Raw genomic sequence first — 26,351 nt, forward strand, 5'->3', positions numbered from 1 at the left:
CGGATATGCTATGAATAAAATGAGTTCATCATCATTATGTAAAGGGGGCTGATTTTTGGACATGGGAAGCAAAGGCCACAGACTCCCCTTTGATCAAAAGGTTGGTGGAAATTAAGGAGAAAATCAAGCAAAACTCAAGTGGAGTGGGTGAAGCAAACATGAAGATAATGGATCGGTTTGTCATGGAAAAGAAAGGGGTAGCAAAAGCATATCAGTTCTTTCAAGGTACCAATAAAAAACTTCCATGGGTGCCAACACTTTGGAGATTGGAGATTATGCCTAAGCACCGGTTCATCATGTGGCTTCTAACACAAAGAAAGCTTCGTACGGCGGATCGAATGTCATATGAGCCAAACAATGTATGCCCGGTATGTAGCCAAGAGGAGGAAACAATGGATCATCTTTTCTTCAAATGTTCCTTTGCTTGTGCGCTTTGGGGAAAGGTAAAGCAATAGCTTGACATCAATTTTCAGTTCAAAAATATTGAGGAGCTGTTGAATGGAGTAAGAAGGAAATATAAAGGAGCTGAAAACAAAGTCAAAGCAAGATTCCTTGGCATCTCAAGTGTTATATACTATGTATGGGCAGCCCGGAACAAATGCAAGTTTGAAGGGGTGTCATCTAGCTTTAAGGGATCATTTAGGAAAGTGCAAAATCATGTCCACATGTTTGTAGATCTCTTCGATCATGGATGACATGCTGCTGGGCGGACTGCAGCAACTGGCAGCGGATGGCAGCAAGCTGCTGTTGGATGGAGCTGAGGGGTGAAGCCAGTGTTGCTGCTCCTGTTTGTTAATTAAACCTTACACCTTCCAATAATATGATTAGAATCGGAGTTTAATTTCTTGTTTGGTTTGTTGGACTCTCTCCAAGATTAGTCTGAAATTAAACATGTTAGAACCATCGAGATATGATCTCACAATTATTTGGCTGACTTTAACTTGAAGCGTTGATTTGTTGGACTCTCTTCAAGGTCAACGTGGATAGAGGTGAAGTTGGGTTTATATATATGGTGTATACGTGTTAATGCGTTAACAACCCGATGTTTATGTGAATATTCAATTAGTTGATAACATAATGTGATAATTATGTATACGTGATACTTAATCGGTACTTGCTACCTACCATTATAGCTAAGAATGACTTGTTGGACTCTCTCCAAGGTTGCTCTTATCCACATGGGCTATACTTCCAAAAACTTTTTGATGAGAGATCTCAGGCTTCCTTCCGCTTCATGCTTCTTGTGGTGTCTTGCCCTACATACAACTTGTTGGTGACCGGTTGACTAAGTATATTGCACATACAACCGTTTCTGTCCAAAATTCCTTTGGCAACCTTTTGCTTTTGAGCATGCTCATTGCTATGTCAAGGATGGTTCTATTCTTTCTTTTGTCATTCTATTTTGTTGAGGGAATCTTAGAACTATTAAAAATCATCGTATTCCATTTGCTTCACAGAATTCTTAAAATTCTATTGAAACATAATTTTCCTCCTTGATTAGATCGCATGATTTTTATCTCAAAGTCGCTTTCCTTTTCCACCATAGCCTTGAATTTCTTTAATATGTCGAAGATCTCCGATTTTTGCTTCAAGAAATACATTAAAGTTTTTCGAAAAAAATCATGTTTGAAGAGAAGGAAATATCAAGTGAACTTGACTTTATTGGACCACAAACGTCTATGTGTACTAGCTCAAGCAGCTTTCAGGCTCTTGACTCTTAGCATAAAGTTTTTTCTGAAATGTTTCTCAACTAAACATGCATGTTTCACATAATTGATCAGGATGTTTGATACAAGGTAGTCCTCTCACCGGCCATCTCCTTCGTTGAGAATAATTGTAATCCACCAAAATTGAGATACCCTAGCTAAGTAGTATATTTGTAACAGGCATTTAGACACTTGGCAATATCAAACTCAAAAGTCAAAAGTCGATGACCGAGAAGGTAACAAAATGGCATGCATGACCAACATGGTGAAATTTGAGTGTTCCTACTGTTTTCAGACGTCTAAATCGACCCAACTGTGGGCGTGTATCTCGCACGATCGCAATGATATAAATTTGGTGGCGAGGAGCAGCAAGTTGTTCGTATCATTTTGATTGGAATAATCCGGCGATCTATTGCCGGAGGCGGCGGCATGTTTTATCAATCTTCTCTTGTGGTTGTTGCCTCGTGGTTTCTCTTCTTCGTGTTCTGCATCCGGTGGACACGGTCCAAGAAATCACCGGTCGGTCATCCCCCTGCGGTGCCTGGTCTCCCTGTCTTTGGGAACCTCCACCAGCTCGGTTCCCTCCCGCACCGCTCCCTGCGAGCTCTCGCCGAGAAGCATGGCCCCATCATGGCCCTCCGCTTGGGCCGCGTCCACACCGTCGTCGTCTCCTCGCCGGCGGCCGCCCAAGAGGTCTTGGAGACCCGCGACCTCGCCTTCGCGAGCCGCCCGCACTCGAGCCTCGCCGACCGACTCTTCTACCGCTCGCAGGAGATGGCCTTCGGCAAGTACGGCGAGCCGTGGCGCCAAATGCGGCGCATCTGCGTCCTCCACCTCCTCAGCCAGAAGCAGGTGCACTCCTTCCGCAAGATCCGCGAGGAGGAGGCCGCCGCCCTCGTCGCCAGGATCCGCGCCGCCTCCGGCCCGGTGAACTTGAGCGAGCTGATCATCGACTTCGCGAGCGACCTCATCTGCAGGGTGGCGCTCGGGCGGACGTACGCCGACGCGAAGGGCAGGGGCAGCCAGCTCCGGGCTCTCTTCGGGGACTTAACGGAGCTCATGGGTGAGTTCCCGGTGCGCGACTTACATCCCCTGGCTGGCCTGGATCGATTGGCTGAGTGGCCTGGACGGCAGAGCTAGAAAGATCGGGCTGGAGCTCGACGCTCTGCTCGAGAAAGTCATAGCTGAGCATCGCCGGAGGAAGCTCACCGCCAAAATCGACGCTGACGACATGGATCTGGTCGACATCTTGCTCTCTTTGGGCGATAGCGACGACGACGACGCCGCTTCTTCCTCCACTAACATTTCGCTAACCATGGACAACATCAAAGGCATCATTATGGTAAACTCTGTCTGACTCTCTTTTCGAACAAAATAAAAATTAATTTTTATATATTTTACATAAATTGAATTTACAAGAAGAAACGGACTGTTATTTTTTGGTCATTATATATCTAGATCTTCTTCCTCTGCTTGACATCGATCTATAATCTTCCTTTTGCAGGACATGGTTGTTGCAGGAACTGACACGATGAGAGCAACGCTGGAATGGGCAATGGCGGAGCTAATCCGGCACCCCGAAGAAATGGCAAAAGTGCAAGAGGAGATCCGGCGAGTCGTCGGACCCAGAGGAGAAGAAATAAGAGAAGAGGCCTTAGAAGGGATGAAGCGATTGAAGGCGGCGCTCAAGGAGACACTCCGTTTGCACCCACCAGGTCCTCTGTTGCTCCCTCGAGAATCCACGAAGCCCACCGAGCTCCAGGGCTACCACGTCCCCAAGGGCACGAGGGTGTCCGTCAATGTCTGGGCGATCGCAAGAGATCCTACTTTGTGGGACAAGGCTGAGGAGTTCCTGCCGGAGAGGTTCCTGGGAAATTCCGGTGATCATGCTGGTACTGCACTCGACTTCAAGAGGACGAGCGACTTCAGGTACCTGCCGTTCGGAGCAGGGCGGAGAGGCTGCCCAGGCGTCGGATTCGGCACGGTCGCCGTGGAGGTTGCCCTCGCGAGCTTGCTGTACTATTTCGACTGGGAGATGCCCGACGGGATGAGCTCCGAGGACATGGACACGGACGAGGTGCATGGGCTCGCCTTGCTAAAGAAATCGTGCGTCGTTCTACAAGGAAGGCCCTTCAAAGCTTAAGCATAATATAATAATAATTATGATGCGCATGCAATGTTGAATATGGTGTACTCAAATAAATTTATGCTTATCATCTTATATTTATATATTTGTTTTTATTATCATCCCACAAATTCAACGACACATGTAAAACGTGGGGTTTAATTATTGTTGTGGACACTACTAGAACACCCTCATCTGTAATAATTAAGAAAGTTATATGTTCAACTAACATGAAAGTCAATGTCGCGTAGGATCATGTGACTAGGCTTGATCTCCATGGACTTTGGATTGGTATTTGATATATTTCATTTCTTATTTCCACGTGGTTATAATATTTATAGGCTATTGATGCGGAGGTAAATAAAAGATCACATGATGGGTTTTTAACTCGATCAGCTTAGACTCCATAGGGCGCATCAATTACCGAGCCAACTCAACTAGTAGAATCGTCGACCTCCCCAGATAAGTCTTTTCGACAAAGATCGATATCTCAATTGGCTTAACCCTACCGAATCAACACTCCTGCTCATCTCATCTCAACCCCCCCCCCCCCCCCTCCGAACCGACACTCTTACTCAATTGATTAAATTACATTGATCCGATGCCTCTCCGCTTAACATGTCAAACCCCTCGCTCAAGTCCCTCAATTAGTCATAGATACACGGGATCATAAATGGATTATCATAATATGTGGAACAATAAAGCCTCTATAGCGCAATCCTACGTGATCTTTCACAAGCTAAAACGTGGGTGATTTGACTTGAAGATATGACGATGTAACATTTACCTTATTGCAATAGGACTACTCATTATGGAATCCAAAGGGTATTATTTTTGATGATATAAAGGAGTTTATTGTTGAGATAAAGGTAAGTTAATCGAATACACATTTATCGACTATCCATCCAAAGATTAGTTTTTACTATTCTCCAATTCTCCATTTATCTGTTAAAAACTTTACTTGAGCATCAGAGTAGTTGAGCTAGCATACTCCTATCCTATATTCGATCTTTATCCACTGGAACAAGTCTGTCCGATAATAACCAACTTAACTATATCCTAAGGACACTCATCCATTTAACTCACCCAAAGCCATCTTTTTGCTCAAATTGATTGCAAAATGCTAATTAGTATTTACTAGCATCAAACTTCGTCATCAAACCTCTTCAGCAAAAAGGTGAAATCCGCCATCCCAATGGCTCCACACAGTCGGCCCCACGATCATCTATGAAGGGGTAAGTCGAGAAGTTGCAATTAGTCATGACGGAGAAGGATATTGCCTCGGCTTCGTCAAGATTCGACCCTTGCTTATTTCAACAAGTCTGTTCCATCATAACAACTCTTCTACAACTTTACTCGATCCGTCGTAACCAACACCATCATAACAACTCAATTATGCCCCGAGGCATCATCAAACCTCAAATCATATTGTCTCATATTGAGATTTGATATGGAAGTGTATGATATCCTTAACTTTTTGTTAGAGTAATGACTAATTAGTTGTTGTTCATATTTTGCATACTTTCCGAGAACTCTCTATACATGCATATGCTCTAAGTTTTGTTATTGTTATAGACTTTCCACATATTCAGTGCATTCTCTAATATATTATTATCACTTCAATCGCTTTATCGATGAGTATAAAAATTATTATAATTTATAAAAGATTTATTTGTCATCCACGTGAATTTATCAGGGACGGATCAGGAAAAGGAGGTGGGCTGGACTTTAATTGGGTGTGGAAGGGGTGGGCTAAGTAAAAAATTTTTTACATAAAGAATCAATGTATAATAATCTAATAGTGAAATTTTTTTACAAAAACTTTTTTACAATAGATAAAAAAATCTTTGGGGTAGGTTAGAGCCTAGGATAACCCTTGAGAAGATCCGTCCCTGGAATTTATAGAAATGTGATTTTAACTGTTTCAAAATTCTCGACACAATTTCAGTGGACCAATGTTTGATATAATAATCCGTGATACATTTCAAAAAATCATGATCCTTTTAGTCATTATCAATGACTGCATCGGTACTAATAGTGGTCTATGACTTTGTAAAGATTACACCTTTGTAGATCAAACTATTCATTTCAAGTCATCTATCTCCCGGTGCATATTCGTACTTTATGTGTGATGAGTATGGTGGTCATTGAATTCTTATAATAAAAGATAGTCTTATGGGTTCTTTGTCGTTAATAGATTCATCGACACTTGCCCTTCTTGATTCTTTGTTCCTGGTTAGTTCAAAGATATAATTGATGGTTAATAAGAAGAAAATAAGTATGATAGAGATATCATCCCAATTTAGTTGTCAACAACCAAATAATCTTGAGATGGATACATACCGAATGGAGTTGAGGCAGTGTTATTCGGATCTGTCAAATTTTTTAAAAAAATTTAGAAATTTAGAGGATATTATTAAATATATGAAATATTTTAAAATTTTTGAAGCGTAGTGTATGTGTGTGAGAGAAAAATATTAGATATTTAGATGAATGCACGTATTTATTTATTTTTCACGTTTGAATAATTTAAAAGGTTTATAAAATAATTTTAAAATTTTTATTCATCTCGAATGAAAGTGACAAGATGATTAAAAAAATAAATATTAAAATATATTTTGCTCCGTGAGCACGAGATCACGTGATGGACAGTTCGTTGATACGATGCTTTACCTAATCTAATATGTATCCTATCTATATGTTTTGAACAATTCATTTATTATCCCCGGGGTATAACTGAGTTGGTTATGACGCAGCAGAGTTGGCAGTAGAAGAGAGGGCAAGGGTTCGAATCCTGACGAAATCAGACAATATCCTTCTGTGTCGTGACCAACTGCAGTTTCTAGATTTACTTCCTCACAAATTATCGTGGGACTGCTAAGCTGGCGGATTCTATTTTGTTTACAGAAGACAATTCATTTATTAGATTCATTTAATAAATATTTTTTTAAAAAAGATAAATGGTACCAGATCATCGGTCGCTTAACGAAATATAAACTTTTACATATACATAAATTAGATATCCAGTATTCCACTATATAATTGTAAAACTCTCATTCGTCCAATAAGGCAAAAAAAATAATGAAGAAGAAGGGCAAATTCAAAATTAGAGTGATAAAATGGAATAAAGTTGACATACATCATAAAATATTAAAAAAAATCAAATGTAAAAAATGATTTTACAGGAAGTTCAAGTTCTTCACAAGAATATAATTATCAGGTACTAGTGAGATAACATCGGGGATTACAAAATTCTTATAAAAGATTGGGAGAACTTTATATTATAAGAGAAAATAATTTAAATAATTTATATATATATATATATATATATATATATATATATATATATATATTAAAAAATTACCCTGCGCTAAATCGATAGAAAATTTTGAATGTCTGAAATAGAAATAATAATATTTATTATTACTATTTTTACATATAATTAAATTATTTAAATTTTTCTTAGAGTTTAACAGTTGGAATATAGTATTTAAGTATAAATTTTTTTTAAATAAAAAAAATTTAATTACTCACAAGATGTGTTAGATTGTTATTTCGTGCTTTTCATCTTATATATTCCACGAGTAATTAATATTTTTATAATTAATATTATAATTTAATTTTTAATTTTTTTTTAAAAAAAAAATCTAAAATAAGTTATAAGTTATATATGGAATGCTAGCCTCCTGATTGAACTCTTTGATAAAGTCCTTATCCATTGCCTGTTTCTCTTGGACTTGAAATGCAATTTGAACAAACATAAAGCCGGCAAAACATTTGAATTCAATCCAATCCTGGTGCACTTTTAGTACCGAACATTTTGAACTTTGGCTGTTTGATTACAACTCAGTCCCAGAAGTAGTTGAACTCCTGATCATCCATCATCTTCCTATTTAATTTTATTGGTCTGGTAGTTTGATTACAATTCATCTTTGATGCGATTGCAAAAGGAGCTCAGTGCAATCAATCAGAGGCTTTATAAATAGAAACTATAAACTGACGAGAAATAATTTTTTTAGAAATGATTTAATCAGACAGAAATGTGGTGTTGTAAATTCAAAAAACCTGAATTGTTCAGCTAGGAAGCATATGCTCAATGCCAAGGATTAAAATCTCAAGTTGTGCTAGAGTTTCTATCTTTCCATTGACAACAACATACCTAAGTTCACAAATTGTGTTCCAAGTATTTATTGTCAGCTACACGAATTACATCTCTCCATTGTTATGTAACTCTTCAATTATCTCCCTCTCCTCTATCAAGTAAATACATTATTACTAGCTGTTGAGCACTATGAATGTTTTGAATTTTTTTTATAAATAAATTAAGAAGAAGGATTTGGATATCCGAGGCGACTTGATTGAGTTTTATATATATATATATATATATATATATATATATATATATATATATATATATATATATATATATATATATAATATAATGAAGTCAGAGTAAATTATCTTCGGGATATAACTGAGTTAGTTACAATGGAGCAGCTTTGCAGAAGAGGACAAGGGTTTGAATCTCGACGAAATCGAACAATATCTTTCTCTATCGTGATCAATTGCAGCTGTAGTTTTTTGATTTATTTTTTCACAGATAGTTGAGAGATCGATCGTATGAAACTGCTGAGATAATGGATTCCAAAAGAAGAAGTCAGAGTAAATCAACAAAGTAATTTTTTTATTTTAAATTTTCTCTATTTCAATATGGTAGGCCCCATCTCTGAGTTGCGTTGCACATGTCAAGTAGTCAAACTCAAAAATAAAAAGTCAACTATCATGGCCGAGAAGGCAACAAAATGTCATGGATCAGAAATTTGAGTGTTCTACTTGTTTCCAGACGTCTAAATCGATCCTATCTCGAACGATTGCAATGAGATACATTTGGTGGCGAGGAGCAGCAATTTGTTCGTATCATTTTGATTGGAATAATCCGGCGATCTATTGCCGGCAGCCGGCAGGCGGCAGCATGTTTTATCAATCTTCTCTTGTGCTTGTTGCCTCGTGGTTTCTCTTCTTCGTGTTCTGCATCCGGTGGATACGGTCCAAGAAATCACCGGTCGGTCATCCCCCTGCGGTGCCTGGTCTCCCTGTCTTTGGGAACCTCCACCAGCTCGGTTCCCTCCCGCACCGCTCCCTGCGAGCTCTCGCCGAGAAGCATGGCCCCGTCATGGTCCTCCGCTTGGGCCGCGTCCACACCGTCGTCGTCTCCTCGCCGGCGGCCGCCCAAGAGGCCTTGAAGACCCGCGACCTCGCCTTCGCGAGCCGCCCGGACTCGAGCCTCGCCGACCGACTCTTCTACCGCTCGCAAGTCGCAGGAGATGGCCTTCAGCAAGTACGGCGAGCCGTGGCGTCAAATGCGGCGCATCGGCGTCCTCCACCTCCTCAGCCAGAAGCAGGTGCACTCCTTCCGCAAGGTCCGCGACGAGGAGGCCGCCGTGTTAAGAGAAGGAAAACCGAACTAGAGAAAAGAAAAAGTGGAAAGAAATAAAATTTCCTCATTGATAGTTTTCCCATAAGGGATACAATTTATAGGAATATTAAAGTGCTTGGTCAATTGACAGATTAATAAATAAACTGTCAATTGACATATTATAACAGAAAAGTTCTAATCTTAATAATAAATTTTTATCGACTAATTCTCTTTTAAAACTGATCCTCTTTTACCCCCCGACAAATTCAACGGGAGATCTTTGACGTTGAGTTTGCTTGCTAGTTTGGTGAAACGTTGTCTGGACAATGGCTTTGTAAAGATATCAGCAAGTTGATCTTCTGCAGAAATATAAGAGACAGATAACTGTCGAGTTGCCACACGTTCTCGAACAAAATGAAAATCAATTTCCACATGTTTTGTACGAGCATGAAATACTGGATTTGCTGTAAGATATGTCGCTCCAATATTATCACACCAAAGTTTTGGAGGGACATTTGATGCAAGATGAAGTTCTGAAAGAAGCGATTGAAGCCAAATAATTTCAGATGTTGCATTGGCTATAGCTTTATATTCTGCCTCAGTGCTTGAACGAGATACTGTAGGTTGCTTTTTCGAATTCCATGAGATAAGATTTCGTCCAAGAAATATTGCATATCCACTAGTAGAACGTCTATCTTCAGGAGAGCTTGCCCAGTCCGCATCGCTATAAGCATGTAAGTCTCTAGAAGAATGACGATATAGAAGAAGACCATGTAAAATAGTACCTTTGAGATAACGAAGTATTCTTTTTACATTATCCCAATTTTGTTCAGATGGAGCATGCATAAATTGACAAGCACGATTAACTGCAAAAGTAATATCAGGTCGTGTGATAGTGACATATTGTAAGGCTCCAACAATACTTCGATAGAGTTGAGGATCAGACATAGCTGGAGATGATGGAGGTGCAGATAAATTATTTATAGCAATTGGTGTGGAGACCGGGCGTGCACCATCCATTTTAGCTCTTTGAAGAAGTCCAGTAATGTATTTGCTCTGAGAGAGGAGACAACCCTCACCATGTGGAATGAGTTCAATACCAAGAAAGAAACGAGCATTACCCATATCTCGAATAGGAAATTCTTGATTGAGAAGATCAAGTATAGTTGTGATGCCCTTTTGATCATTGCCGGTTAATAAAATATCATCCACATAAATAAGAAAAAAGATCATAGATCCATCATTATGTTTGTAGAAGAGAGACGAGTCTGTTTTTGATCCAGAAAATCCTTGAGCTTGTAACCAAGTAGATAATCGATGAAACCATGCACGAGGAGCTTGTCGAAGGCCATATATGGATTTCTTGAGCTGACAAACATGAGATGGAAACTGTGGATGGATAAACCCAGGTGGTTGCTCCATAAATATAGTTTGCTCAAGATGACCATGAAGAAAAGCATTAGAAATATCCAATTGTCGTATAGGCCAAGTAGAACTGACAGCTATCGATAATAATAATCTGATAGATGTAATTTTGATAACGGGGCTAAAGGTGTCATGAAAGTCAATACCTGGTTCTTGATTAAATCCTTTTGCTACAAGACGAGCTTTGTACCTTTCAAGAGAACCATCAGCTCGATGCTTGAGACGGAATACCCATTTAGAGCCCACAACATTCATGGAGGGAGTGCGTGGAACTAGAGTCCATGTTCCATTGCGAAGAAGTGCATCAAATTCTGTAGACATTGCACAACGCCAATTTGGATCCTTGTTCGCTTGTGAAAAACAAGTCGGTTCAATAGATTTTGAAGATACCACTAAAGCTTGAGGAAGGGGATATCGGGTTGCCATTGGTGGGCAACGTGCATAGATGTCACTTAAAGGAAGCATACGACGAGAATCACTATCATTTGAATCACTTGTTGATGGCGATGAGGAAGTGGGCTGACAAGGTGAATTCGACGATGAACCTGTATTATTTGGGGAGTCAGAGCCAGAAGGCATATTATCTCTGGTTGGTGAGGCTTCCAAGATTGGACACGGAATAGGATCCAACATATTATTCCCTCTGATAGTGTTAGAGCGTCTTGCTCTTGTTGGAGCAGCAACTTGAGGTGATTCGGATGATATAAGATTGTTGTTAGAGAGCCCCGGAGCAGGACCTAGGATGCCATCACCTCCGGAAATGTTAGGTGTCATTAAGAAAGTGCCACTTGTATCTGGAGGAGAGACTGGAGAAGCTGTCGAAAAAGGGAATAAAGACTCGTCAAAAGTAACATGTCGTGAAGTATATATCCGTCCTGTAGGTATATGCAAGCAACGATACCCATGATGCAAATTACTATAACCAATGAAAACACATTGTAGTGAACGAGAATCAAGTTTATGTTTAGAATAGGGGCGTAACCATGGATAACATGCGCAACCAAAAATTCGAAGAAAAGTGTAGTCAGGAGTTTGATTATAAAGTTTTTCTAAAGGGCACTTTTGATTGAGCAATGGGGTAGGAAGTCGATTTATGAGATATGTTGCAGTACAGACAGCTTCATCCCAAAATTTACGTGGAACTGATGCATGATGGAGAAGAGCTAAGGCAGTTTCAACAATATGTCTGTGTTTTCTCTCAGCAGAGCCATTTTGTTCTGGAGTATGAGGGCAAGAAACTCGATGAACAATTCCACAAGAGACAAGATGACGATGGAGAGATTGATATTCGCCTCCCCAATCAGAATGAACTGAAAGTATTTTACGATTAAAATATCTTTCAATTTGTTTTTGAAAATTACAGAATATATCTGATAAATCAGATTTTCTTCTCATAGGAAAGAGCCAAGTATATTTACTAAAATGATCAATAAAGGTAACATAATAAAGATAACCGTGGTTAGACACAATAGGTGCAGGGCCCCAAACATCTGAATGAATTAATTCAAGTGGAAAATTAGAAACATGATCAGATGAAGAGAAAGGTAGTTTATGACTTTTAGATTCCATGCAGGCCCTACATGAATGAGATGGAGGGGAGGTGGAGGAAGTAGGTAAATCATGCCCATTGATGATCGATTGAACAATGCGAAGAGAAGGATGACCAAGTCGGGCATGCCAATTTGATTTATTTGTACGCTCACCAATGAAAGCCTTGATTGAAGAATTTTGAAGATAATAAAGGCCATGTTTGATTCCCCCAGAAAATAAGATAGTATTTGTCCCGCTAGATTTTATAAAATAATGATTACGATGAAATTCAAAAATGACATCGTTATCAAGACAAAATTGATGTACGGACAATAAATTTTTTGTAATGGATGGGACGTGAAAGATGTTGCGCATGCGAAAAGTACGATTAGATAAATGAATATATGTGTTTCCAAGGTTAGTAATTTGCAAACCTGAGCCATTGCCTACCTGCACCGTGTCTGAACCATAATATGGTGTTACTTCTGTGAAGATATTGTAATCTGATGTGACATGATGAGTTGCTCCGGTGTCAATATACCATTCAGTAGAAGAAAACTCTGGTGGTTTATCAAGAGTAGGCACGGATGAGAGCGCTTTAGGATGCATAGGTGGAATAGTTGATTGTCTTAAACCTTTAGGACCACCAATAAAATTTGTGTCATATCGTCTAGGACATTGAGTACCAATATGCCCAACTCTGAGACAAATTTGACATCTACTTCGAGTATTCGTCATTGAATGAAGAAAAAGAGAGAAGAGGAAAAACGACGATAAAGAAAGAGGAGAAAAATATGCGCGCTTGCGGCGGTGATAGAAGCAAAATTATAGAAAGACGAAAAAAAATAGAGAGATCATGGCTCTGATACCATGTTAAGAGAAGGAAAACCGAACTAGAGAAAAGAAAAAGTGGAAAGAAATAAAATTTCCTCATTGATAGTTTTCCCATAAGGGATACAATTTATAGGAATATTAAAGTGCTTGGTCAATTGACAGATTAATAAATAAACTGTCAATTGACATATTATAACAGAAAAATTCTAATCTTAATAATAAATTTTTATCGACTAATTCTCTTTTAAAACTGATCCTCTTTTGGGAGATTCCGGTGATGATGCTGGCGCACTGGACTTCAAGGGGAGCGACTTCAGGTACCTGCCGTTTGGAGCAGGGCGGAGAGGCTGCCCAGGCATCGGATTCGCCACGGTCGCCCTGGAGGTTGTCCTCGCGAGCTTGCTGTACTATTTCGACTGGGAGATGCCCGACGGGATGAGCTCCGAGGAGATGGACATGGACGAGGTGTTTGGGCTCATCGTGCAAAAGAAATCCAGCGTGATTCTACAAGGAAGGCCCTTTAAAGCTTAAGCATAATAATAATAATGATAATTATTATTATTATGATGTGGATGCAATGTTGAATGTGGTGTACTCAAATAAATTTATCATTATCATCTTATATTTCTATTTTTGTTTTTATTATTATGGACACGCCTTCATCTATAATAAGAAAGTCAAATGTTCTACTAAGATTGGTACTACTTGACACTCGAGTCAATCCTTCCGACTCAACACTTAGCTCGATTGACTTAGGGTCATGTGACTTGGCTCGATCTCCATGGACTTTGAGTTGCCATTTGGTAAGTTTCATTTCATATTCCCACATGGTTATACTTTATAGACTATTGATATAGAAGTAAATAAAGGTCCACATGGTAAGTCTTTAACTCGATCAACATAGATTCCATAGTACACATTAATTGCCGAGCCGCACTAAACTAGTGGAGTCGTCGACCTCCCTCGATAAATCTTTTCGGTAAAGATCGATATCTTAATCCACTTAGCCTTACCGAATCGATACTCTTGCTCATCTCATTTCAGCTCTGCCGAACCAACACTCTTAACGAGTTGACTCATCAATTCCATTGATCCAATGCCCTTTCGCTTAACATAACAAACCTCCTATTCAAGTCCTTGAATTGGTCATAGATATGCAGTATCACATATGGATTATCATAACACGTGTAGAGTTGTCAAACAGGCCAATCCATGACGGAGTGAGCCAACCCATAGCGGGCTCATTATATGGGGGGGGGGGGGGGGGGGGGGGCCGACCCACCAACTTGACGGGTTGGGAAATCTCCAACCCAACCCAACTCAAGGCAAATCGCGGGTTAGGCGAGCCAATTCACGAGCCTGTTAAAAAATAAAAAAATATTAAAAATTTTAAGTTTGAATTATAATTTAAATTTATTAAGTTGAAATTTTTAAGTTTGAATTATAATTTTTAAGCTTGAATTGTAATTTAAATGGATCAACTTCGCTAATTTATTAAGTTTTCTACTTTAATTTTAAAATTTAAAATAAATAAATAAACTTTCTCAACCCGCGGACCAACCCAAGTCCGCCGTGGGCCAACCCATGCGGGTCGTGGGCCTAGGCAGGTCAACCCATCTGAACCCATCTTAAAATGGATTGATAAAATTTCAACCCAATTCACCTAAATTATTTGACAGTGTGGGCTAATCCGGCTGGTCTAACCCAACTTGACGGCTATAAACACGTGGAATAACAAAGTCTTTATAGCGTGATCTCACCTGATCTTCCCGAAGCTAAAAAGTGGGTGATTTGATTTGAAGATATGTCAATGTAATGTATAACTTTTTGCAATAAGACGATCCATTACGGAAGCTAATTAATAGGTATTATTTTTGATGCTATAAAGGAGTCTACTGTTGAGATAAAGACAAGTTAATGAACTTCATTATCAAACCTCAATATTTCGCATGACGATAAAAATAACAATTCAAAAGAATAATTACAAATTAATTTCAATCAATAAAAATATCATTATATACTTACTACTAAACAATCATGATGACAATTATTATATTTATCATATTTGATTTTCGTATATATGAGTCTGATAATTTATATAATATCCGAATAAAGTAGCCAGAGCAAATCAACGAAGCAATTATTTTTTTATTTTAGTTTTCTCTATTTCAATATGGTAGGCCCCACCTCTTGCGGACATTAGTGTGCGAGTCGTGTTACACATGCCAAGTAGTCAAAATCAAAATTTTGTATACGATGGCCGACAAGGCAACAAAATGGCACGCAGCGTGATGAAATTTGAGTGTTCCCTACTGTTCCATACGTCTAATAAAAGATAAATCTCAATTAGTAGAATGATTAGTGTGCGAGTCGTGTTACACATGTGAAGTAGTCAAAATCAAAATTTTGTATATGATGGCCGACAAGGCAACAAAATGACACGCAGCGTGATGAAATTTGAGTGTTCCCTACTGTTTCATACGTCTAAGAGCATCCGCAATGCTCGTGGCGTTATAACGTCTTTAACAGAGATCGACTGGGTCCACCGCCACGTGATCGCCCAGTGGTGATCGACCAGTGGTCGACCACCATGTGGTGGTCGACCAGTGGTGGTGGTGGTCGACCACTGGTCGACCAGTGGTGGTGGTAAGACCAGAACTGAACTCTTTCCCCTTCTCTGTCCTATCTTTTCTCTCCATTCCACAGCACTTGCATCGAACATCTTCTTACCGAAGTTAGCCTTGTTCCACACTGACTTTGAGGGATAGTCGCTTTCCGCTTATGATAGATAGAAACGGAAAGCTATGGAGCCTCTGATTGTAGTATTCCAAGCTGCTTTGACAACACTATGGCTTCTCCTTCATCAATCCCTCATCGCTGCTTCTTCAGGACAGGAAGAGACCACCAATCCTATGGTAGTTACACCAAACATAACCCATCTTGTTTCCCTTAAACTTGACTCTACCAATTATCTTCTTTGGAAATCCCAATTCCTACATTAGAATCTGAAATTCTTTTCTGGGCTTTGTCGACGGAACGTTTCCCAGTCCTCCTACCTGGTCGACCACCACTCAGAATTCTGAACTGTCGAACGCGTTAACAAAAAAAAAAAAAAATAGGGGTCCCACCGATTAACGCGTTCAGAACTCTGAACGCGTTAAATACCTATATCCTCTTTCACTCCTCCCTCCCTCCTCCACATCGCTCCCTCCCTCCTGCACATCACCCTATTAACGCGCGTTGAACGCGCTTTGCGGATGCTCTAATAAAACATAAATCTCAATTAGTAGAATGATTACGTTCTTCGTCGAAAAAAAATTTCTACAAATATATTATAATTAGGGATTGAATCACAAATGTCTAAATGACAATCTAAATATCCTACCACGATATTCCAAGATAGACGATCAGACGTCTAAATCAATCTGGATCTCGCGCACGATCGCAATGAGATAAATTTGGCGGCGAGGAGCAGCAGCAATTTGTTCGTATCATTTTGATTGGAATAATCCGGCGATCTATCGCCGGAGGCGGCAGCCGGCAGGCGGCGGCATGTTTTATCAATCTTCTCTTGTGGTCGTTGCCTCGTGGTTTCTCTTCTTCGTGTTCTGCATCTGGTGGACACGATCCAAGAAATCACCGGTCGGCGCCCATCCCCCTGCGGTGCCTGGTCTCCCTGTCTTTGGGAACCTCCACCAGCTCGGTTCCCTCCCGCACCGCTCCCTGCGAGCTCTCGCCGAGAAGCATGGCCCCGTCATGGTCCTCCGCTTGGGCCGCGTCCACACCGTCGTCGTCTCCTCGCCGGCGGCCGCCCAAGAGGTCTTGAAGACCCGCGACCTCGCCTTCGCGAGCCGCCCGGACTCGAGCCTCGCCGACCGACTCTTCTACCGCTCGCAGGACATGGCCTTCGGCAAGTACGGCGAGCCGTGGCGCCAAATGCGGCGCATCTGCGTCCTCCACCTCCTCAGCCAGAAGCAGGTGCACTCCTTCCGCAAGGTCCGCAAGGAGGAGGCCGCCGCCCTCGTCGCCAGGATCCGCGCCGCCTCCGGCCCGGTGAACTTGAGCGAGCTGATCATCGACTTCTCGAGCGACCTCATCTGCAAGGCGGCGCTCGGGCGGACGTACGCCGACGCGAAGGGCAGCGGCAGCCAGCTCCGGGCTCTCTTCGGGGACTTAACGGAGCTCATGGGTCAGTTCCCGGTGCGCGACTACATCCCCTGGCTGGCCTGGATCGATTGGCTGAGTGGCCTGGACGGCAGAGCTAGGAAGATCGGGCTGGAGCTCGACGCTCTGCTCGAGAAAGTCATAGCTGAGCATCGCCGGAGGAAGCTCACCGTCAAAATCGACCCTGACGACATGGATCTGGTCGACATCTTGCTCTCTTTGGGCGATAGCGACGACGACGACGACGCCGCTTCTTCCTCCACTAACATTTCGCTCACCATGGACAACATCAAAGGCATCATTATGGTAAACTCTCTCTGTCTCTCTTTTCGAACAAAATAAAATAAAAATTAATTTTTATATATTTTATATAAATTGAATTTACAAGAAGATATGGATTTGCAGGACATGGTTGTTGCAGGAACTGACACGATGAGAGCAACGCTGGAATGGGCAATGGCGGAGCTAATCCGGCACCCCGAAGAAATGGCAAAAGTGCAAGAGGAGATCCGGCGAGTCGTCGGACCCAGAGGAGAAGAAATAAGAGGAGAGGCCTTAGAAGGGATGAAGCGATTGAAGGCGGTGCTCAAGGAGACACTCCGTTTGCACCCACCAGGTCCTCTGTTGCTCCCTCGAGAATCCACGAAGCCCACCGAGCTCCAGGGCTACCACGTCCCCAAGGGCACGAGGGTGGCCGTCAATGTCTGGGCGATCGCAAGAGATTCTACTTTGTGGGACAAGGCTGAGGAGTTCCTGCCGGAGAGGTTCCTAGGAGATTCCGGTGATGATGCTGGCGCACTCGACTTCAAGAGGAGCGACTTCACGTACCTGCCGTTCGGAGCAGGGCGGAGAGGCTGCCCAGGCGTCGGATTCGGCACGGTCGCCGTGGAGGTTGCCCTCGCGAGCTTGCTGTACTATTTCGACTGGGAGATGCCCGACGGGATGAGCTCCGAGGACATGGACACGGACGAGGTGCATGGGCTCGCCTTGCTAAAGAAATCGTGCATCATTCTACAAGGAAGGCCCTTAGAAGCTTAAGCATAATAATAATAATAATAATGATATGCATGCAATGTTGAATATGGTGTACTGAAATAAATTTATGCTTATCAATCTTATATTTCTATTTTTATTTTTATTTTTATTTTTATTCTTCGACAAATTCAACATGTATAAAACGTTGAGTTTGATTATTGTTGTGGACACTACTAAACATCCTCCAGAAAGTCAAATGCTCAACTAAGATAAAAGTCAATGTCAAATTAAAAAGATTGATACTATTTGATACTGAATTGGCCCTCCTCTAACTCAACACTTAGCTTGATTGACCTAAGGTCATGTGACTCGGCTCAATCTTGATGGACTTTGAGTTGCCATTTGGTATGTTTCATTTCATATTCCCACGTGTTTATAATTTATAAGCTATTAATGCTAAGGTAGATAAAGGTTCACGTGGTGAATCTTTAACTCAATCAACATAGACTTTATAAGACGTATCAATTGCCGAGCTAACTCGACTAGTAGAATCGTCGTCCTTCCTCGATAAGTCTTTTCGACAAAGATCAATATCTCAATCGGCTTAATTCTGTCGAATCAACACTCTTGTTCATTTCATCTCAGCTCCGTCGAATCAACACTCTTGCTCATTTCATCTCAGATCCGTCAAATCAACACTCTTACCTAGTTGACTTAGTTCTACTGATCCGACGCCTCTCCGTTTAACATGTCAAACCCCCTACTTAAGTCCTTGAATTGATCATAGATATGCGGGATCGCACGTGGGTTATCATAACTTGTGGAACAATAAAGCCTCTATAACGTGATCCTACGCGATCTTCCACATGCTAAAACATGGGTGATTTGATTCGAAGATATGACGAGGTAACGTTTACCTTATTGTAATAGGACAAACCATTACGAAAGCTAAAGGGTATTATTTTTGATGCTATAAAGGAGTCTGTTGCTGAGATAAAGGTAAGTTAATCGAATACGCATTCATCAACTATCTATCCAAATATTAGTTTTTACTGTTCTCCTTCTCCATTTACCCATTAAAAATTTAACTTCAGCATCAGAGTAGTTGAACCAGCACACTCCTATCCTATATTCGATCTTTGTCCACTGGAACTAAGTCTATCCCGTAATAACCAACTTGACTATGTGTTGGGGCACTCATCCATTTAACTCACCCAAAGCCATCTCTTTGCTCAAATTGACTTCAAAATGCTAATTACTATTTACTAGCATCAAACTTGGTCATCAAACCTCTTCAGTAAAAGGATAAAATCTGTTATCTCAGAGATCCCACACGATCGAACCCACGACCATTTATGAGAAGGTAAATTGATAACAATGGAAGAAGATATTGTCTCAGCTTTATCAAAATTCAATCTTTATTTATTTTAATAATTTATTTTATTATAATCAACTCAATTATGTTGAGGACGGCATCAAACCATTTGTCTTTTACAGAAAATAATATTTATTAAATGAATCCAATCAATTAACTGTCCAGACATAGATATGGTACCTAAGCATCCTATCAATGAACTGTCCAGACACAGACATAGATATGGTAAAGCATCGTATCCATGAACTGTCCATCACAGGATCTCGTGGCCACGAAGCAAAATGATTTTGATTGGTCAGAAATTGCAGACAAGTTTAGCATGAACTCCTATTATGATGATAATTTACATCAGATGAAAATCACTGTAATTTCTAGATTAGTTCCTCCCATATATGAGTTCGTGTGGAACAGTTAAAATGATAAATTTCACTTTTTATTGTAAAAGATGATGTCAGAGCTCTCTAATAATAAGAAGAAACTAACATTAACTATATTATTATTATTATTATTATTATTATTATTATTATTTAAAAATAATAAATATATAATTACAATTATTTGTTTTTATTTAAAAAATAAAATTAATAAAATTGAAAAATAAATCGTTGTTCAACAATACAAAATTAGTCGTTCAACAATTTTTTTTTTCAAATCTATTTTTAATATTTATTTTTTAATCATCTTGTCACTTTCATTTGATATGAATAAAAATTTTAAAATTATTTTATAAATCTTTTAAATTATTCAAATGCGAAAAAATAAATACTTATATTCATCTAAATATCTAATATTTTCCTCTCACACACATACGAGAGGCTCCAAAAATTTTAAAATATTTCATATATTCAATAATATTCTCTAAATTTTTAAATTTTTTTAAAAAATTTGACAAATCCAAGTAACACTGCCTCAGCTCCATTTGATATATTGATATGTATCCATCTCAAAATTGGTTCGTTGTTAAGGATAACATCTTTGTTGTATGTATTTTATTCTTATTAATCATCAATTATGTCTTCAAACTAATCAGGAAGAAAGAATATATCAAGAAGGCAAGTGTCGATGAATCTATAAACGACAAAGAATCCATAAGGTCATCTTCTGTTTAGGAATTCAATGACCACCACGCTCATCACTCATAGAGCACGAATATAAATAGGAGATGATGACTTGAGATGAATAGCTTGATCTACCGATGAAGATGTGATCTTTACAAAATCATGGGTCGCTATCAGCACCGATGCAATCATTGGTAATGGCTAAAAGGATCAAGATTTTTTTAAATGTATCACGGATTACTATAATAAGTATTGGTCCATTGAAATTATGTCGAGAATTTAAAAACAATTAAAATCACATTACTATAAATTCGCACGGATGACAAATGAATTTTCTATAAACTATAATAATTTTTATATTCATCGGTAAAGCGAATAAAATGATAAGAATATATTAGAGAATACACTGAATAGTGAAAAGTCAATAACAATAACAAAAGCTTTGAATATATGCATGCATAGAGAGTTGTTAAAGAGTATGAAAAATATGAACCACAATTAATTAGTCATCACTCTAAAAAAAAATGATAATCCCAGTAGTCACATCTTTGGGGGTGGTCGATCCGGTCCCACGGAAGTTTTCCACCTACCACCAGGGTAAATCGGGAAGCGCATCTCTGGGGGTGGTCGATCCGGTCCCACGGAAGTTTTCCATCTACCACCAGGGTAAATCGGGAAGCGCATACGGCGGCCAATCCGGATGCCCAACATCCTTTGATTGCGTTCCCCATTTGAAGGAAAATTCTTGCAAATACGCCGTAGCTGGGGATCGAACCGCGGGTCCCTGAGTTACAACCCAGATGTCCTACCGTTGCACCATTGCCTCGGGGACTAATTAGTCATCACTCTAACAAAAAGTTAAGGATGTCATATATTTCCATATTAAATTTGAATATGAGTGTTGATCTTGGACAATTGTAAAACTCTCATTCGTCCAATAAGGCAAAAAAAATAATATAATGAAGAAGAAGGGCAAATTCAAAATTAGATCAGTGATAAAATGGAATAAAGTTGACATACATTAATAAAATATTAAACAATATCAAATGCAAAAATTAATGATTTTACAGGAAGTTAAAGTTCTTCATAAGAATTATCAGGTACTAGTGAGATAACATCAGGGATTACATAATTCTTATAAAAGATTGAGAAAACGTTATATTATAAGAGAAAATAATTTAAATATTATATATATATATATTTATATTAAAAAATTATCCTATGCTAAATCGATAGAAAATTTTGAATGTCTGAAATAGAAACAATAATATTTATTATTATTATTTTTACATATAATTAAATTATTTAAATTTTTTTTAGAATTTAACCGTTGGAATATAGTATTTAAGTATAAATATTTTTTAAATAAAAAAAATTTAGTTGCTCACGAGATGTGTTAGATTGTTATTTCGTGCTTCTCATCTTATATATTCCATGAGTAATTAATTTTTTTATTTAATATTATAATTTAATTTTTAAATTTTTTTTAAAAAAATTGAAAACCAGTTATAAGTTAGAGAAATGATACTTACCATGAAATGATAGCATGAATTGTAGCATGACACTCACAATTGCATACGGTGGGTCCCACTGCATGTTAGTGGGACCCACTGCCAATGTGAGTGTCATGCTACAATTTCATGCTATGGTTTCATGCAGTGTATCACCACTCGTTTATATATGGAATGCCAGCCTCCTTATTGATGAACTCTTTGACAAAGTCCTTATCCATTGCCTGTTTCTCTTGGACTTGAAATGCAATTTGAACAACCCAATCCTGGTGCACTTTTAGTACCGAACATTTTGAACTTTGGCTGTTTGATTACAACTGGTAATTTACTTGGTGCAAAGCTCCAAATCCAAGCACTATTTAACTTATGGTAATATCAGTCCCAGAAGTAGTTGAACTCCTAATCATCCATCGTCTTCCTATTTTATTGGTCTGGTAGTTTGATTACAAATTTACAATTCATCTTTGATGCGATTGCAAAAGGAGCTCAGTGCAATCAATCAGAGGCTTTATAAATAGAAACTATAAACTGACGAGAAATAATTTTTTTAGAAATGATTTAATCAGACAGAAATGTAGTGTTGTAAATTCAAAATACCTGAATTGTTCAGCTAGGAAGCATATGCTCAATGCCAAGGATTAAAATCTCTCCCTCCTCTATCGAGTAAATACATTCTTACTAGCTGTTGAGTACACGAATGCTTTTGAATTTATTTGATAAATAAATTAAGAAGAAGGATTTGAATACCTAAATTATATAAAAAAAACTGATATTGGATGTCCGTAGCGATTCGATTGATCAGTTGACTCTAATTTAGTATATATTACAAATGAGTATATATTATGAAGTTCATTTTATAATTTTTTAAAAATAACTTATTGTGTATCGTTTAAGTAATACAAAATTACAATTAATGTATAGTATAAATATTTTTTTTAAAGAACTATATCTTTTCATTAGTATTAAACCTAAAATCTAATGTAATAATATCGGAGCGATATCTTGCTCAATTCTATTTAATTTTTTTATACTCAAACAAGACATGTAGAAATTAAATTTTATTTTATTCAAGAATATATGACTATCCAGCAGCTATTAAGCTCACTACTGTATTTCGCATGATGATAAAAATAACAATTCAAAATAATAATTACAAATTAATTTCAATCAATAAAAATACCATTATATACTTACTACTAAACAAGCACAATGACAACTATTTATCAAATTTGATTTTCGGATATCAGTCAGATAATTTGTAATTTGTATAATATCCGAATAAAGTAGTCAGAGTAAATCAACGAAGTAATTTTTTTTTTATTTTAAATTTTCTCTATTTCAATACGGTCAACAAAATGTCATGGATCAGAAATCTGAGTGCTCCTAACTGTTTCCAGACGTCTAAATCGATCATATCTCGGACGATTGCAATGAGATACGTATACAAATGGTGGCGAGGAGCAGCAATCTTTTCGTATCATTTTGATTGGAATAATCCGGCGATCTATTGCTGGAGGTGGCGGCATGTTTTATCAATCTTCTCAGCTTGTGCTTGTTGCCTCGTGGTTTCTCTCCTTCGTGTTCTGCATCCGGTGGATACGGTCCAAGAAATCACCGGTCCGTCATCCCCCTGCGGTGCCTGGTCTCCCTGTCTTTGGGAACCTCCACCAGCTCGGCTCCCTCCCGCACCGCTCCCTGCGAGCTCTCGCCGAGAAGCATGGCCCCGTCATGGTCCTCCGCTTGGGCCGCGTCCACACCGTCGTCGTCTCCTCGCCGGCGGCCGCCCAAGAGGCCTTGAAGACCCGCGACCTCGCCTTCGCGAGCCGCCCGGACTCGAGCCTCGCCGACCGACTCTTCTACCTCTCGCAGGAGATGGCCTTCAGCAAGTACGGCGAGCCGTGGCGTCAAATGCGGCGCATCGGCGTCCTCCACCTCCTCAGCCAGAAGCAGGTGCACTCCTTCCGCAAGGTCCGGGAGGAGGAGGCCGCCGCCCTCGTCGCCAGGATCCGCGCCGCCTCCGGCCCGGTGAACTTGAGCGACCTGATCATCGACTTCACGAACGACCTCATCTGCAGGGTGGCGCTCGGGCGGACGTACGCCGACGCGAAGGGCAGAGGAAGCCAGCTCGGGGCTCTCTTCGGGGAGTTCTCGGAGGTCATGGGCCTGTTCCCTGTGCGCGACTACATCCCGTGGTTGGCCTGGATCGATTGGCTGAGTGGCCTGGACGGCAGAGCGAGGAAGATCGGGCTGGAGCTCGACGCTCTGTTCGAGAAAGTCATAGCTGAGCATCGCCGGAGGAAGCTCACCGCCAAAATCAACGCTGACGACATGGATCTGGTCGACATCTTGCTCTCTTTGGGCGATAGCAACGACGACGACGACGCCGCTTCTTCCTCCGCTAACATTTCGCTCACCATGGACAACATCAAAGGCATCATTTTGGTAAACTGTCTCTGTCTCTCTCTTTCGAAAATTGAATTAATTACAAGAAGATATGGACTGTTATTTTGTCGTCATTATATATCTAGATCTTCTTCCTCTGCTTGACATCGATCTATATCTTCCTTTTTCAGGACATGGTTGTTGCAGGAACTGACACGACGAAAGCAACGCTGGAATGGGCATTGGCGGAGCTAATCCGGCACCCCGAAGAAATGGCAAAAGTGCAAGAGGAGATCCGGCGAGTCGTCGGACCCAGAGGAGAAGAAATAAGAGAAGAGGCCTTAGAAGGGATGGAGCGATTGAAGGCGGTGCTCAAGGAGACACTTCGTTTGCACCCACCAGGTCCTCTGTTGCTCCCTCGAGAATCCATGAAGACCACCGAGCTCCAGGGCTATCACGTCCCCAAGGGCACGAGGGTGTTCGTCAATGTCTGGGCGATCGCAAGAGATCCTACTTTGTGGGACAAGGCTGAGGAGTTCCAGCCGGAGAGGTTCCTGGGAGTGGGAGATTCCGGTGATGATGCTGGCGCACTGGACTTCAAGGGGAGCGACTTCAGGTACCTGCCGTTCGGAGCAGGGCGGAGAGGCTGCCCAGGCATCGGATTCGCCACGGTCGCCCTGGAGGTTGTCCTCGCGAGCTTGCTGTACTATTTCGACTGGGAGATGCCCGACGGGATGAGCTCCGAGGAGATGGACATGGACGAGGTGTTTGGGCTCATCGTGCAAAAGAAATCCAGCGTGATTCTACAAGGAAGGCCCTTTAAAGCTTAAGCATAATAATAATAATGATAATTATTATTATTATGATGTGGATGCAATGTTGAATGTGGTGTACTCAAATAAATTTATCATTATCATCTTATATTTCTATTTTTGTTTTTATTGTTATGGACACTATTAGGACGCCTTCATCTATAATAAGAAAGTCAAATGTTCTACTAAGATTGGTACTACTTGACACTCGAGTCAATCCTTCCGACTCAACACTTAGCTCGATTGACTTAGGGTCATGTGACTTGACTCGATCTCCATGGACTTTGAGTTGCCATTTGGTACGTTTCATTTCATATTCCCACATGGTTATACTTTATAGACTATTGATATAGAAGTAAATAAAGGTCCACGTGGTAAGTCTTTAATTCAATCAACGTAGATTCTATAGGACACATCAATTGCCGGGCTGACTCAATTAGTGGAGTCGTCAACCTCCCTCGATAAATCTTTTCGACAAGGATCGAAATCTCAATCCACTTAGCCTTACCGAATCAATACTCTTGCTCATCTCATTTCAACTCCGCAAAACTGACACTCTTAACTAGTCTACTCATCAATTCCATTGATCTGATGTCTTTTCGCTTAACATATCAAACTCCCTATTCAAGTCCTTGAATTGGTCATAGATATGCGGTATCACATATGGATTATCATAACACGTGTAGAGCTGTCAAACGGGCCAACCCATAACGGGATGAGCCAATCCATAGCGGGCTCATTATATGGTGGGGGCGGGGCGAGCCGACCCATCAACTTGGCGGGTTGGAAAATCTCCAACCCAACCCAACTCAAGGCAGATCGCGGGTTAGGCAGGCCAATTTACGGACCTGTTAAAAAATAAAAAATATTAAAAATTTTAAGTTTAATTATAATTTAAATTTATTAAGTTAAAATTTTTAAGTTTGAATTATAATTTTTAAACTTGAATTGTAATTTAAATGGATCAACTTCACTAATTTATTAAGTTTTCTACTTTAATTTTAAAATTTAAAATAAATAAATAAACTTTCGGACCAA

General features: G+C 40.0%; 3 protein-coding genes and 1 pseudogene across 3 annotated transcripts; all 4 read left to right on the forward strand.

Moving 5' to 3' along the window:
- The first annotated feature begins 2,134 nt into the window (after positions 1-2,134).
- LOC141841704 (cytochrome P450 71A1-like) lies at positions 2,135-3,972 on the forward strand (annotated as a pseudogene).
- Positions 3,973-8,803: 4,831 nt separating this feature from the next.
- Positions 8,804-9,325, forward strand: LOC141837063 (psoralen synthase-like). The gene has a single exon (XM_074724534.1). It carries the CDS (start codon positions 8,804-8,806, stop codon positions 9,323-9,325), a length of 522 nt encoding a protein of 173 aa, XP_074580635.1.
- Positions 9,326-16,588: 7,263 nt separating this feature from the next.
- Positions 16,589-18,283, forward strand: LOC141841442 (cytochrome P450 71A1-like). Its single transcript, XM_074729619.1, has 2 exons — positions 16,589-17,506; positions 17,606-18,283. The coding sequence occupies exons 1-2, from the start codon at positions 16,589-16,591 to the stop codon at positions 18,236-18,238; spliced, it is 1,551 nt and encodes a 516-aa protein (XP_074585720.1). The 3' UTR covers positions 18,239-18,283.
- Positions 18,284-23,643: 5,360 nt separating this feature from the next.
- On the forward strand, positions 23,644-25,331 carry LOC141841336 (cytochrome P450 736A117-like). The gene is made up of 2 exons (XM_074729485.1): positions 23,644-24,561; positions 24,693-25,331. Exons 1-2 carry the CDS (start codon positions 23,644-23,646, stop codon positions 25,329-25,331), a joined length of 1,557 nt encoding a protein of 518 aa, XP_074585586.1.
- The last annotated feature ends 1,020 nt before the right edge of the window (positions 25,332-26,351 follow it).

Source organism: Curcuma longa, chromosome 11 (genome assembly GCF_044706935.1).
Source record: "Curcuma longa cultivar G26 ecotype Majalengka, Jawa Barat chromosome 11, ITB_CL_G26_1.1, whole genome shotgun sequence".
In the NCBI taxonomy this organism is placed as follows: domain Eukaryota; kingdom Viridiplantae; phylum Streptophyta; class Magnoliopsida; order Zingiberales; family Zingiberaceae; genus Curcuma; species Curcuma longa.

What these genes read in the sequence shown, in the direction of transcription:
- LOC141841442 (XM_074729619.1), top strand. Translation starts at nt 16,589, where the DNA reads ATGTTTTATCAATCTTCTCTTGTGGTCGTTGCCTCGTGGTTTCTCTTC. An exon ending in ACATCAAAGGCATCATTATG is followed by an intron (nt 17,507 to 17,605) that starts GTAAACTCTCTC and finishes ATGGATTTGCAG; the next exon opens with GACATGGTTGTTGCAGGAAC.
- LOC141841336 (XM_074729485.1), top strand. Translation starts at nt 23,644, where the DNA reads ATGTTTTATCAATCTTCTCAGCTTGTGCTTGTTGCCTCGTGGTTTCTC. An exon ending in ACATCAAAGGCATCATTTTG is followed by an intron (nt 24,562 to 24,692) that starts GTAAACTGTCTC and finishes TTCCTTTTTCAG; the next exon opens with GACATGGTTGTTGCAGGAAC.
- LOC141837063 (XM_074724534.1), top strand. Translation starts at nt 8,804, where the DNA reads ATGTTTTATCAATCTTCTCTTGTGCTTGTTGCCTCGTGGTTTCTCTTC.